At 28.1% G+C, this 15,335-nt stretch overlaps 2 protein-coding genes across 3 annotated transcripts in view; one reads left to right on the plus strand and one right to left on the minus strand.

Moving 5' to 3' along the window:
• Positions 1–205: 205 nt before the first annotated feature.
• LOC117179591 (protein UBASH3A homolog) lies at positions 206–14,755 on the minus strand. 2 transcript variants are annotated; one of them, XM_033371553.1, is made up of 4 exons: positions 14,347–14,755; positions 10,694–10,931; positions 6,491–7,210; positions 206–1,225 (listed from the first exon to the last, which is right to left on the minus strand). In XM_033371553.1, exons 1-4 carry the CDS (start codon positions 14,451–14,453, stop codon positions 434–436), a joined length of 1,857 nt encoding a protein of 618 aa, XP_033227444.1. In that variant the 5' UTR covers positions 14,454–14,755; the 3' UTR covers positions 206–433. The 2 variants fall into 2 exon arrangements, with proteins under 2 accessions (XP_033227444.1, XP_033227445.1); XM_033371554.1 differs by having other exon boundaries at positions 6,491–7,192; positions 14,347–14,752.
• The window catches only part of LOC117179593 (THAP domain-containing protein 4-like), a 36,372-nt gene continuing 27,854 nt past the window's right edge, over positions 6,818–15,335 (plus strand). The window contains exon 1 of the mRNA XM_033371559.1: positions 6,818–7,006. The gene's annotated coding sequence lies outside the window, so the exon portion shown is untranslated. The remainder of the gene's footprint in view (positions 7,007–15,335) is intronic.

A 15,335-nucleotide genomic window follows, 5' to 3' on the forward strand; every position in this document is an offset into this window, starting at 1 on the left:
AAATAATTTTAAATATTCTTTTTAATTTAATTTTTAAGCATAAAAAATCATAAAAATTTTTCTCAAGAATCTAAAAAATACTTTTTTATTAGCTTGAAACCTTTCAAAATTCTTGAGAACGTTCTAAAATTTAGGTTCAAGTTCTTGAAAACTGCACTTTAAAAATTCTTTTCATTAAAAATGTACAGACTGGAAACTGAATTATTTTATAATTCAAAAAGTTAGAAATTGAACTTAATATAAAAAAAGTTTAAAACCAAACTTATTTTAGATTGTCCAGAGTGTAAAAATTTGTAAAATTCTCAGTGAAAAAATAAATTCACTGTCATGAATTATTGCTGAAAATATAAAAATAAAATGCCAGATCTGCTATGAACTCTTGTCCCTGATTCCAAAGACTCGGAAAGTGTTAAATTCGCTAATTAATTGAACCCTACATTAAAATCTTCCAATCAAATCTACTATTACTGGTATGAGTAACTGGAGGAAAAGGTGGTGGATGCAGCTGCCAACCGTCAAAAGTTTCTCGAGCAGTTAAACAAGCCAGATATGGAACTCTCTGCACCAATCTTGTAACTTCCGCAGCTGGAGGCACTCTTCCTCCAACCAATTGTCTAGTGCAAGCTGCCAAAGAAGCAGCGTGAGCGACTATCAAAATATTCCCTACCGTACTTTGGATGATGTCCTTCATCAAAGCAAAACTCCTCTCGTAATACTGGGCAGCATTTTCCTTCGCTGGAAGATTTTCTCTCTTCACAACAGGAACGTAGCTTGTGTCTATGTTAAAACCAGCCTTGACCAATTCGTCAGGAGACATCCAGGTGGGAGTTCCGTTCGGGTACCAAGCGAGCCATTCAATAAGGCCTGGTTCGATTTTGATAGGAACATCAGAACCGAGTCCTTTCAAAATTTTCGAGAGAGTTTGAATACAGCGGAGAGATGGAGAAGCAAAGGCGACGTCGATTTTGACTTTGGCAGATTTCATGGCTTCGCCGACGAGACTTGCCTGCATTTCTCCTAAGGTTGTCAGAGGACAGTCGTTCTGGAAGTCCTGGATGTTTCTTTGAGGTATCTCTTTCGGCATGTTTAGGTCTCTGCGAATGTATGAACCGTTGGTTTCGAAGCAGTAGGGAATCCAGGCGCCGAATGTAAAGTCCACGCGTTCCCCATGTCGACAGATGAAAATTTGCCGGGAGAAAGTTGATGGTGGTTCTGAAGCCTCCATCTGTTTCGGGGTAAAGAAATATTTAAGCAGGGTCTCTGATGATTCTTAGGGGCAAAGTTCTAGGTCTTTTCTAGGGTTTCCGGGCGAGTAAATCAAGTTTTTCCCGATTTTATTTTTTTGTTAATCAAATGGTGAAATAACCGGCTGCTATACATGTAAAACAAGAGCCAATGCACTTTTTGTCAATAATTTATGTTCTGTTACTTTTTATTAAACACTTCAGTAATAGAAATTATTGACTTTAAAACATTATTAAGCATGCTACTTTAAATGTTATTTTATAATTCGTTATTTTTCAAATTTCTACTTAGAACTCCGAATGGTGATGTCGAATATACAAATTATTACTAAAAGTTTATAGTTTATGCGTAAAATAGAGTCAAAGTGTTAGTTATTCAGTTTGAGAATACAAAATCTGAAATTTGAAGTCAGATCAGTTTTTCTTGCATAGTTCTGAATTTCACAAACACAAAATTATTTTTTACTGGAATCACGCTTTTAAGTACATGTTTTCAAAAGTTTTATTTTTTCTATAGCGAAAACTAAAAGCAACAGTATTTTCAAATTAAAAAATCAATCGTTATTTGGAGAAAAACCTTTTTTTAAATTGAATTCAACTGTTTTTTTATTAAAACTTTATCGGTTGAAGTTCCTTCTCTTTAGTAGAAAATTTGTCTTTTATTTATTTTTTTTTTTTCATTTTTTGTTAACAACCGTTTTTTTTGTTATTTGAAGAATTACATGATTTGCTGAAAATTCGTCCATTTTGGTTGCATTCAACGGCTTTTAATTTAAAATATTTTCTGGTTGAAATATTAACTATATTACATTTTCTGTTGTTTGTTGAAGATTCATCTCTTCTTTGGTTCAAAATAAACTGTTTGGTTGAAAATCAGTTTTTTTCTTTAAAAATTGATTAACCCAAAATTTAACTTGTCTATTTTTGGTTGAAAATCCGAAAAATTGAAAATTAACCATTTTATTTTGGTTAAAAATTAATTTCTTCCATAAACAATTTAACTACTTTGTTAAAATTTTAACTAACTTGTTAAAAATATTTTGTTGTGTTCAAGAATTAATTTTTTAGTTGAAAACTCGAGTTATTGGTAGAAAATTAGTCTTCTTGCTGGAAAAATCATCTTTTTGTTTTAAAATTCAAGTATCTCGTTCAAACCTCCTTTTCTAGGTACAAAACTATCAACTATTCAATTTTTCGTTAAAAATTCTTTTTTGGTTCAAAGTTATACTGAAATTGAAAAGTTATATTGAAAAATTCGCTTTTTTGGTTGAAAATTAATTTTTTACCAGAAAAATTAATTATTCCATTTTTGATTGAAAATATTTTCTTTTTTAGTTGAAAATTTATTTATTAGTTAAAAAATTGTGTATATTGTGGAAAATTCAATTTTTATTATGTATTTTCTTAAAAATTTGTCTTTCTAGTTGAAACTTAATGTTCTGCTTTTAAAGCTCATAATTTTGGTTGAAAATTCTACTATTTGGTAAGAAAAATAGAGAATGTTGAAAACACGTACTTCGAATTTTTTCACCAGACAACAATGTTATGTTTGTAAAATTTAGAACTACACAAGAAAAAGTGATCAGTAATTTAAATTTTCGCAGAACACGCACCCGAACAAATCGCGCACTCTGGTGAGTGGTTAACTCTTCCATTAATTTTTATAAATTTTTTGATATCTTTAAAATCTTTTGAATCTTTGTCAAATCCTTGAAATTTCTTTGAATTTCCTTGAAAATCTTTAAAATATTTCAAATTTGTGACATATTTGTGAAATTGATTGAAATCATTTGAAACCTTTTGAAATCTGTCTGTAATATTTGTGAAATCTTTTGAAATCTTGAAATATATTTTGAAACCTTTTTAAATCGTTTTAAATCTTTAAAATATTTGTGAAATCTTTTGAAAGTTTTGAAATCTTTCTGAAATCTTTGCAATGTCCTTTGAAACCGTTTGAAATTTTTGTAAAATTTATTGAAATCTTTAAAACTGAATTAACATCCACATTTTCAACTAATAATTTTTATAATATGTGAGTAGAATATGACGAAAAATGTATAGTTTAGCATTTTTTACATTTTAAACATGAAAACACTAAAAGATTACAAGAAATACTGAAATACCAAAAGATTTAAATTACTATTCAGGTTTCAAAGAGCTATACACCTTTTAATAGTACCATAAATTTAAACTGATTAAAAGCCCATGAATTCTGCTGAACTTCCTGGAACTCGCAAATTTTTAAAAATCTCTTGAAATATATAAAAATTCCTTATGAACCCATGCATTTTTTTAAATTTCTTTTGAAATCGTATGAATCGCTGAAGTATTGTAAAATTCCTTAAACTCTTCGAAATCTTTTACATTTTCTGAAATTTTACGAAATAAATTAATATACTCCATGAGATTATAACGAATTTCTATAGCTTTCAAGAAATTTACAAAAATTGGAGAGTTTGAGGAATTTCAAACGTTCAGAATTCATGGGTTTTGAATAAATTTCAGTGGATTAAAATAATTTAAAGGGATTTTATGAAGTGGGATGAAATTTTAATGGGATTTCAATGCATTTCTACATATTTCATAAAATTAAGGTATTTTAAAAATGTCAAAGAATTTTAAAGAATATTTCAAGAGATTTAAAAATTCCTTGAATCTTGTGAAACCCCTTGAAATATTTTGACATTTCATAAATCATGAAATTTTTCATATCTTTTCACATTTCTTTAGAAATGTTTAAATCTTTGAAATCCTCTGAGACCCCATAAAATCACGTGGAATCCGTGGATTTGATATCCCTCGAAATATTTGAAAGTCCTTATAATCCTTATATTCTTTGAAATGTTACGAAACTCCTCGGATTCTTTTCAAATAAACAATATTCATTCAAATCCTTTGAAATTTTTAATATTTCTTGAATATTGTGAATTTTCTGGAAATCCTTCGAGATCCCGTAAAAAATATTGAAATCTTTAATGCCTTTAACTCTTAAAGCATTAGTTAAAAAATGTCTAAGTCCTCTGGGATCCCATAAATCCATTGAAATCTCTAGAAGTCAATTAAAATTTGATTCTATTTCATTTACACCCTAAACTTCTCTATGAATTCTTTGGATAACCTTAAATCACTTGAAATCATAAAAATCCTTTGATGATATATTCGCTATTTTAAAATTCCTTGAAATTTTGGAAACTTAAAATTTAATGTATAGAATTCTTGAAAATAAAACCAAGAATCTACCGACTTCTCTTTTTTTATTTCTTTCGTCTTTTTTATTTTTATTATTATCGAATCACAATAAAAGAACATTTATTTGGTTAATAAATATTATAAATGTTCTTATATTGTGATTTGATAATAATAGAAATAAAGAATACGAAAGAAATAGAAAAGAGAAGGAAGGGGATTAATTTGGTAGGTTGCCTTCTCATTTCTCTTACCTCTTTTTTATTTTTAACCAAAGATTATTTTATAACAAATTTCTTTATTAAAGGAGATCTATTTTTAAATTACAATAATGAGCATTTTATGATGGTTGTCCAAATTTGGTCGTTGGATTTTTGGTTTTGTTTTCAGGGATTCCAAAGTGAACTTGATTATTGGACGTAAAAATAGGATTTTGAATTTGATTTTAATCCAATTTAAATTTCTTAAATTCTTATCTTGAAATTTCTTGGAATCTTGTAAAATACCCAAAAATCTTTCAAACTTTTTAAAATTCATTGAAATTATTTAAACCTCAAAAGTCGTTAAAATTAAAGGGCATTAAGGAGAATTTTGAATTTTATTTTAATCGAATTTAAATTTCTTGGAATTTTATAAAATACCCCAAAATCCTTTAAACTTTTTGAACTCCATTGAAATTCTTTAAACCTTTAAATTAGTTCAATTTTTAAAGAGCATTAAAGAGGATTTTGAATTTGATTTTAATCGAATTTTAATTTATTGGAATTTTGCAAAATACCTAAAAAATCTTTCAAACATTTGGAAATCCATTGACATTCTTTAAACATTTAGTCGTCAAATTTAAAGGACGTTAAAAAGGATTTTTAATTGTATTTTTATCGAATTCAAATTTCTTAAATTTTAATTTTGAAATTCCTTGGAATCTTGTAAAATACCCCAAAATCTTTCAAACTTTTGGGAATCCATTAAAGTTCTTTAAACATTTAAAGTCGTCCAATTTAAGGGACGTTAAAGAGGATTTTGAATTTTATTTTTATCGAATTCAAAACTCTTAAATTCTAACCTTGAAATTCCTTGGAATCTTGTAAAATATCCAAAAATATTTCAAACTTTTTGAAAATCATTAGAATTCCTTAAAACGTTCAAGTCTTTAAATTTCAAAGACGTTGGAAGAGGATTTTGAACTTGATTTTTATCGAATTCAAATTTCTTAAATGTTAATCTTGAAATTTCTTTGTAATCTTGTAAAATATCCAAAATTCATTCAAACTTTTTGAAATTCATTGGAATTCCTTAAACCTGAAAAGACGTTGAAGAGGATTTTTAATTTGATTTTAATTGAATTTAAATTTCTTAAATTTCAATCTTGAGATATCTTGGAATCTTGTAAAATACCCAAAATCTTTCAAACTTTTTGAAATTCATTGGAATTCCTTAAACCTTTAAAGTCGATAAATTTAAAGGGCGCCAAGGAGGATTTTGTATTTGATTTTAATACAATTTAAATTTTGTAAATGTTGATCTTGAGATACCTTGGAATCTTGTAAAATACCCAAAAATCTTTCAAACTTTTTGAAATCCATTGGAATTATTTAAAACTTTAAGGTCCTAGGAGATCCTTTAAAATAGCGTAGGTCTCGCAAAACCCCTTGAAATCTAGTGAATTATTTTGAAATTTTTAATATCTCTTAAAATCTGTATAAAGTTTTAAACTTCGAAATCCCGTGAAATTTTAAAAATCTTGAAATATTTGAAAATTTTAATTTTAGAGACGGGACGTATGTTACTTTAGCAAATCAGCGAAAAATTTTGAAAGTATTTTTCAAGGTGAAGTAAAAAAATAGTAGCGCTAGCGATCAATTTGAGAAAATAGTAAGATTAGTATTATTTTTTATTCCAAATATTAGTAAAATAGTTGAATAATTAAAGAAAAGTGTCGCAAGTTCGAGGGCTGGAAAGTTAGAATAAAACGTTTATAGTTTCTTTCTACCTGATACCACATGCCACAATTCAGAAACTTCTAAACTAAAAAATCTCTCCAGGAGAAAAATGACATTTACCGGTTCATTATCAGGCGCAATTCCATCCGGAGTGTCCAAAGACTCAGTGCTCGATAAAATCGGCGGCCTCCTGCTTTTCGGCATCTCCTGTTCAACCAACTCTATCCGATTGTCAATAATCGCAACAGTGGCATGTAAAGTCCAGGCATCGGAATCAGCAGATCTTTTTGTGTGATTTAGTGGCAAATAGCCGGAAGTTCCAGTCAACCACGATATACCTTCAACCCATCCATCGATTGAAGCATTACAAGCACCTTCTGGCAAATAAATATAGTCTCCTGGTCTCAATTCTAATTCATCATGCTGGCGAGGAACGTGCGTGTGTAATACTGTGTGCACGTGCATATTTCGCAATCGGGAATCCCTGGAGTATAATCTCAGTTCCCAGTTGACGGCGGTATTTGATCCCAGTTTTTCAACCATTGAACGCAAATGCTGGAAATGTGTGCTGGAAAATTGATATGCGAGGGAAAGATGCAAGGGAGCTTTCGTGTGGGGCTCGACTGTGATTCCCAGGTTTGATAGTTTTTTGCAATATTGGACGGCTAGGGATTTCAACCATTCTGAGTGCTTATCTTCGACAAACAAGCCCATGAAATTAGGCGATATGTAAGTCTCCAGGTCAATGTATTCGGGGCATTCGTTGCGATCGATTAAAGTCTCTAATGCGTTGGCCATTTTCTCTGCCGACTCGTCCGAAGCCTGGAAATTATTAATATTCTACGACTCATTCATTTAATGTGACAATTTATTAGTACATATATTAGTCATTTTGACATCTTATAACATTTTTCCTTCAACGTAAACGTGTGCCCCTTGATTTGCAAGATCAGAGTGGCCGTGTCATTCGACGAAAACAATTCCCGGCCATTTCCCGATTTTTCCCCGATTTCACAAACATTTTACACGGTCAATGAAATAAAAATATTCAAACTCTAAAACCAACCATTTTTCCATTTGAAAATGCACTCAAAGTGGAACTCTTGAATTTTAAACTTCTAAAACTGAATTACTAACACTTTACAACAGGATAATTTGAAATTAAATGCAATTTACTCACGAATGACCAATTTTAAACTTTTATAAATTCTTATAGAGTTCAAACATTCAGATTCGGTTCAAAAAATATAAATCCAAGTTGTCATTCTCAATGCTCTTAATTGAAGAATTAATCAATGCATTTCAAAAATGTAAAAACTATATCATTTTAAGCAATTTTAAGCTAGAAGCATTAAAATTTAAATGATTAAATTTTTGTTTTTATAAACTGAACACTTTTTAAATTGGAAGTTATTTTAATTTTAAATAGTATAAAAAATCCTCATAATGTTCCAAAATTTTATTGTAAAATCTTAAAACATTTACATGTTGTTTGACTTGAAAATTTTTTTTTTATTTTATCAGAACTTCTAAACACCTTTTAAAATGATTCGCATTTCTCCAAAACCTTTTTTTTAATTCTGCAAAATTAAAAAAATGTCCATAATATCTTTCATATTTATTTTTGATAATTTTGCAAATCCTTCTAAATGTTTTTAAATACTCTCTCAAAATTAATTTTTCGAAATAAAAACTCATATTCAATGTTTTTAGAAAATTTTATTTGTTCTTTTAAAGCTTTTCAAAATTAAAAAAATTTAAAAAGCCTCTAAAGTTTTTGTTGGAAATCTGCTAAAATCTATATTTGATTTCAAATTGAACCGCGCACTCTTTGCACCGAAATTTCGGTGAGAATAGCCGGACTTTGTCGGTACACGTAGACACTTCATTTAGATGATTTGAAATCATTAAAAATTTAAAATTAATTTTTAAATTTTTTGAAACCTAAATATTTCTTCAACAATTCAACAAGTTGACTTAAAAACTAAATTGTTTTAAATAGAAATATTAAAATTGCAACGTTCGAATTTTAGTTTTCTCGTTTGGTTTGGAATATTTATTTTATAATCACTGACTTTGAAGTAACAGTTATATATTTTTAAATAGTAAGTAATTTTTCTTTCTCCTAATTTAATTTTTTTAAATAGAATGGTTTAAAAATGGAATATTTTAGACTGAAATAATATTTAAAATTTAATAAAAAGCCTTTTATTATAAATTTATTATTTTTAATGTGTTTTAAAATTGAACATAGTTTATAAATTTCCAATCGGTCATTTCCCGGTTTTCTAAGTTTCCCGGTCCAGCGGCCACCTTGAAGATACTAATTTTGCACTTAAGACTAAAATAATTATCCTACCTATTGATGTATAGAATTCTTGAAAATAAAATCAAGAAATCAACTACGAAATTGGGAAAACCAGCATAAAATGCTTCTATTGCAATTAAAAAAAAAAGATTTTCTTAAAAAAGTCTTGGTTTTATTTTCAGGGATTCGATACTTTAACCTGTTTATTGGATATTAAATAGGATTTTGAATTTGATTTTAATCGAATTTAAATTTCTTAAATTTGTATCCTACCTGTCTAAAAAATATATGCGTATCACAAATCTCGAAAGCAATGTTGCCGCTTTCCTTCAATGCCGATTGGGTAATTTGAAAAAGTCGAAGGAAAGAATTTGATCGAATTCAAAAATATAATTAATAATTTCAGTTTCAGTTGAAGGGCCGTGATCAAGAATTTAAAACGGACGAAAAAGTAAGCTTTACTAATGTAAAATTTTATTATTTGACAAAAGCCAGACATAATCAGCATAATTATATTTGTACTTGACATGAGCAAATGTAATTTTATTGTCATATATCAATTAAAGGTTGTATTTTAGCAACAGGTGATGAATTAACATTATTTAATATTTTCATTGTATTATTTAAATTAAAATAATTACTTTTGAAAACCAGAACTTACTCAAATAGATCAATTTTGAAAAAAATTAATTATTAATCGAAAAAATAAAATTTTCAACAAAATAGTTAAATTTTTAAGCGAACAAATTAATTATTAACCCAATAGTTGAATTTTCAACCCAACAGATAAATTTTCTACTAAAAAAAAGACAAAACTTCAATAAAATCGATGAATTTTAGGTTCTGTTAATGTTTTTCAGATTTTCGTCTCAAATGAGTTTTTTTTTTAACAAGAATGCTGGTTAGGATAAAAATTTTTATCATTTATAGAAAATATTGTCATTACTTGTCTTAAAATTTCTGTTGGTAAAAATTTCATCTTTTTTTGCCTAAAAATGCAACAGTTTGGATGAAAATTAATCTGTTATGGCTGATGATTCAACTATTTTGTTAAAAATTCTTTGCTTTTTTATTGAATAAAACTATTTTTGAGTCAAAAATATTTTTTGGTTGAAATATCACCTATAACGTTTTTGTTGAATATTCACCTTTTTGATTAAAAATTCAATCACATGACTGAAATTTGAATTACTCCACCTTTTGTTAAAAAGTTATCTGTCTTAGTTTAAAATTTAACTATTTGATTGGAAATTCAAGTATTTTGTTGAAAACTTGCGTTTTTAGAAGGAAATTAATCTTCTTGTTTGAAAATTTATAAATTACTAAATTGATATTTTGAACTGTTTGAGTATAAAAAGTTTTTTAAACGTAATTTTAAACGTTTCGTAGTGGAATTTAAAAACATTTATTTTAAATTATTTATTAAAAATTTTTTTTTAATAATTTAATATTTAAGGTTTATAATTGAATTTTTTCTTTTTTGGCTGATAAAAAAGACTGGTAATTTATTTTTTATCTTAGAAAAATTAGTCAAATTTGTACCGCTTCCAATTGAAAATTATTTAAATTCAAAAGTTTTCAATTTTGAACGATTTTGATTAAAAATAATATAACTTTAATTACTTTGATTTTTAAAAGATCCAGTTCTTCAAATTATAATCTGAAATTATTCCATTCAAAAATGTTTTAATTCTTCTGTTTTTCCAATTTTAATGTGAATTAATTAAATTTTCAATATTGAAAGCTCTAAATTAGAAATAATACAATTTTGATTCCTTTCTCATGAAATTGTCCAATTTCCAACATTTTGGTCTGAAATTGTTCAATTTTGAGAGATTGTAATAAAATTGTTTAAATTTTAAACACTTTCAAATTCAAATTAATCGATTTTAAAGGATTTTATTTAGAAATGATATAATTTCAATTCCTTTTAATTATTTTCCAAATATTGCCAATGCAACAATTATATAGAAAGTTATGTTTCTAAAATAAAAAATGGTTTCATGCTTTCGTACCTTGAAATAGGAGATGAGAGTCATATGCGGCATGAAATTGTGAGCTCCATTCCATCCAAGTTCTTTACTGTCTGCCCAAAATTTAGCGAGCCTTTCAGCAAATTGTCCAGTTGGACACGCGTATAAAACATATTCTCTTTGTTCATCAGAATTCAAGGTTGGATCTCGAACGTGTGCGAGAAGCCAATCTGAAGCGAGTTGAACACTGCGATGTCCTGTAGCTGCTAATGCCTTTTCTCTAATGATAAATATTTAATTTCATAAAGAATTGTATATCAGACCGTTGAAATATTATGTAATATTTAAAAAGGAGCGAATATGTTTCCCGAAATAATCTTTCTTAATGCTTTAAAAAAGAGTATTAAATTATTTAAGAAATCTGAAGTGATATTAAAAATAAGGGTGCCTAGTGATCAGCCAATTTGAAATTCCTAAATTTCTCCCGGGTTATTCCCCGACCAATTTAAAGACATATTTTTGTAAGTTGGCAATTGTTTATTTAAGCGCACTAAACTTATCCTTGCTTTTATGTTCTTCTAATTTTAATGATATGAGAGTTACATTTTTTCTCTAAAACAGATTGAAAGCTATCGGTATTCTCGATAAAATGAGCCATGATGAAGTCATTTTGGTTTGAAAATTCAACAACTTGACTGGCATCTTTGTCTTCTTAAATAAAAAATTTGTTTTGATCACAAATTTGAATATTTGGTTCAAAATTATTATTTTTGGTTTAAGAAGTAATTTCTTTGTGCAGAAGTTTCATCTTGTTTGGTTAAAAACGCAAATGTCTGCTTAAAAATTAATCTGTTTCGGTCGAAAATTATCTTTCTCGTTGAATATTCAACTGTTTTGTAGAAAATTAATTTCTTTGGTTGATAAGTCAACTATTTTGTTGAGAATTCGTTTCGTTTTTGGTGGAAAATTAATTTCTTTAATTAAAATTTAACTATTTGTTTTTTAATTTATCATTATTAGTAGAAAATTATATGTATTTTGTTAAAACTTCATACTTTCTAATTGAAAATTAAACATTTTTGTTGAAAATTCGTCTTTTTAGCTTGAAAATTAATTTTTTGAAATGAAAATGTATGATTTTTAGTAAAAAAATTAATCTATTTTGTTAAAATTTCATCCTTTCTAATTGAAAATTAAACTCTTTTTGTCAAAAAATGTTCTTTTTGGCCGATTAAAAATATTATTATTTTTTTGTACGTTTCGTTCTTGGTTAAAACTTTGTAATTTTAAGTAAAAAATGTATGTATTTTGTTAAAACTTCATATTTTTCGTTGTAGAACATTAACCCTTTTGGTTGAAAATGTAACTTGCTAAAAATGTATTTTTTTGAAGATTCGTATTTTTGGTAGAAAATTAATTCTTTTTTTTTTTTAAATGTAACTCTGTTGTTGAAAATTTAAGTATATTTTGTTGAAAATACGTCTTTTGTTATAGAAAATCAATTTTTTTGTTAACAATGCAACTGGTTAAAAATTATTCGGTTTTAGTTCAGGATTCAAGTAATTTGCTTAAAATTCGTCTTTATTGGTTAAATTCAACTGGTTTTGTTTTTAAATTTCATCTTAAATGTCACCTTTTTTGGTTAAAAACTAATTTTTTAACTACAAATTTAGCTGTTAGGTTGCAAATTTGACTGTTTGGTCGGAAAAATAACTTTTTTTGTTAAAAGTTCACATTTTCCCGGTAAAAATTAAATTTTTTTGTAGAAAATTGATTTTATTATTTGCAAATTATTACTTTTTCAATGCAAATTTAACTATTCCATTTTTTAATACAAGTTGAGCTTTTCAAGTTTAAGCATTAAACTATTTGGTTTAAAATGTATGCAATTTGTCAAAAATCCGTCTTTCTTGGTAGAAAATGAATCTTCTTTTTTTAAAAATTCAACTGTTTTTTATAAAGCGCTTCTTTTTGGCTTTGAAATTCAACACTTTGGGTGCAATCTTTTTCCTTTATTGAGTGCACAATTTTTCTTGGTTATAATTTCAGCTCTTGTTAAAAATTCGTCATTTTTATTTGAAAATTCATCTATTTTGGTAATTTTTTAAATCTTTTTTGGTTGAAAATGAATCTGCCTTGGTTAAATTCAATTGAGTTTTATTTAAAATTATAATATTTTTGTATACATATATAAACTATTATATACATCTTTTTAGTTTACAATTGTTTTTTTGCGTTTTTCAAACGTATCATCAAAATTCCAGTAATGTTAATCTTCTATTAAACGATTTTTCAAATGATTAACTTAAAAATGTTGGAACTATGTGAAAATTTACCAACACCTTCAACCTAAAAGTTGTTAACTCAACTTTTCTTCATAGAAAGAATCTTTCTGATAATTCAAGAGCAGTTCAAAGTGAAATTTAAAAGCTTGGATACTGAAATATAAAAAAATTATTACATCCAACAGGTTCTTCGTTGGTAAATAAACAAAGTTTTATGTAAAAATGGAATTTAATTTCACTAATAATAAAAAGGACTCGAGATTTTTCATCGTATTCACGACGTTTAAAAACTATCCAAAAGAAGTAAATAATGAAGAAAAATCGAGTACAAAAATGCTTCAATAATCTTAATGGCAAAAATACATGTTTTGCTATACAAAAAATTCCATACAAACTTTTTGGTTGCAGTTTTTCAAGTCTTCAAGTTATCTAGTTCTTTATGATACTTTTTTTCCTCTGGTTTCAATTTAAAATATGTAAATCAAAGAAATGAATTTTCCTTATTTCAAAAAGTGTTCGATAAACTTTTTAAAAATCTTTAAACCGCTTCAAACTATCAAAAAGTGATTAAAAAAATGGTAAAGTCATTTTAAAAGCCGCTTTAAGGACATTACTGAAGTTTACAACGTTTATAAAGGAAACTATAAAATTTTAGAAATTTTTTTTCTAATTTTTTGCACCTGGTGTCAGGCAAAAGAAAAATTAGTTTCATATAAATAATCCTTGATGGCCGACTAAGTTTTACCCACCTACACAATTTGGAAATTTTACGGAAAATTAAAAACAAAGAAATTATTTTCGTTCATAAACGTTGCAAGCCTCAGTTATGGCTTTAATGTAGTTGTGTAAAAATTTCATGTCTGAAAAAAGGTTTTCTATCATTTTAAGAAACGAAATACTATTACTAAGAATGTCATTCCTAATAAAACACATTATTTTTAATGAAATAATGTTAAAACTTACAACAACATTTATTTTCACAATAATGTTTCCATATTAATGTTTTCTTATTATATTGCTTCTAACCAATTTTCGAAAAATGGTTGAATTTGAATAACTGATGGCTTATTTTTTCGAAAAAAATTCTTTAAAACTCGACTGTTTTCAAATTTGAAAGTAAATTTTTCCATTGAAATCGTTCAAACATACACCTAGAAAAAGCAGGTCGAAGATATAAAAGAGGATAAAATCGATTTGATTTAACCTCTAAAAAAAGACCTTTAAACGAGCTCGAATCAACAAATTGCCAAATTATTGAGAAATCAACTTGTGGATGCAAAAAAAAAGGTTGAGGACAACAAAGGGGAGTTTGACAGCTGTATTTGTTTACATTGACAGCTCGCGATTCTATCTGAAAACTGCTAGACACCTATAAAATTGATGTAAAATAAGATAAATCATAATACTTACGCTCTATGTTTCGGAAATCCCAATTGCAGTAAAATCTGCAAAGGTGTGAGGTGTTCTTTGGATATTTTTGTAGGAGTTGGATTCTTTCTCGGCGGTAAAGTCGCCATGACGGCACTACATCACTTATCACGTTAATCGAGCACCAGAAAACAAATGAAATAAACACATGTGTTTCCGAGGTATTTTGTGGTAGTTTAGGTCACGGCCACGATTATCCCGTATTTTTTGGATTCAATTACACACTCGTGAACGAAATCGAGACGCGGTGGTAATCGTAACGAATCAGGATTTCTAGAATTATAATAAAACTCGTGAATGACACAAACCTCTGAGCTGTAATTTATAGCGCGATCTAACCTTTGTCAGAGTAAACAACCATGGACATAGGAAAGACGGGACTAGAGGCATGCTATCCTAACTTGGACAAGCGAGTTTACGGGAGGGGGGAGAATTCCGTGAGTGGAGAGAGCCGCCATCTTACGATGTGCCACTTGATCATGCGCACGAGCGTTTTTTGTCGTCAAACTGTGCAAGAAAATATAAACATGTGGACGCGGCCATGTTTGTCTCGGGAAATCAAAAGATGGCGGACCTCATCCCTGCAATGGCCTGTCTAGTCCAAAGATATTATAAACGTAGATGTGGTGCGGGCTTAGTTGCCCGCCATAAATATAGACGGCGCGTCCGGCGAAAATATCATTTCCCCTCTACACACCGCCAACCGCAGATAGTACACAGGAAGTCCAATAGATATCTTTTGCCAACAGCCACTTGGAGCGCTGTAAGCAACTCTCAGTAGACCCCTCCAGGCGAACTAATGGTTTCTTAGCTCGGACATGAACCATTTGGATTGAAAGTAAATTTCTAATTAAGGGCATGTGACACAACTAAATACCTATATTACCGACCACAGTTTTTCAGTTGACTGAATGTTTTTTTGAACCTAAGAACTTTTTTTGTAAATAAAATATCGAGCTGAAACTTTGGGA

The sequence above is a fragment of the Belonocnema kinseyi genome, chromosome 9 (genome assembly GCF_010883055.1).
Source record: "Belonocnema kinseyi isolate 2016_QV_RU_SX_M_011 chromosome 9, B_treatae_v1, whole genome shotgun sequence".
Classification (NCBI taxonomy): Eukaryota; Metazoa; Arthropoda; class Insecta; order Hymenoptera; family Cynipidae; genus Belonocnema; species Belonocnema kinseyi.

What these genes read in the sequence shown, in the direction of transcription:
- LOC117179591 (XM_033371553.1), bottom strand. Translation starts at nt 14,453, where the DNA reads ATGGCGACTTTACCGCCGAGAAAGAATCCAACTCCTACAAAAATATCC. An exon ending in GGATTTCCGAAACATAGAGC is followed by an intron (nt 10,932 to 14,346) that starts GTAAGTATTATG and finishes ATTTATCATTAG; the next exon opens with AGAAAAGGCATTAGCAGCTA. An exon ending in CTCTCATCTCCTATTTCAAG is followed by an intron (nt 7,211 to 10,693) that starts GTACGAAAGCAT and finishes AATGAGTCGTAG; the next exon opens with AATATTAATAATTTCCAGGC.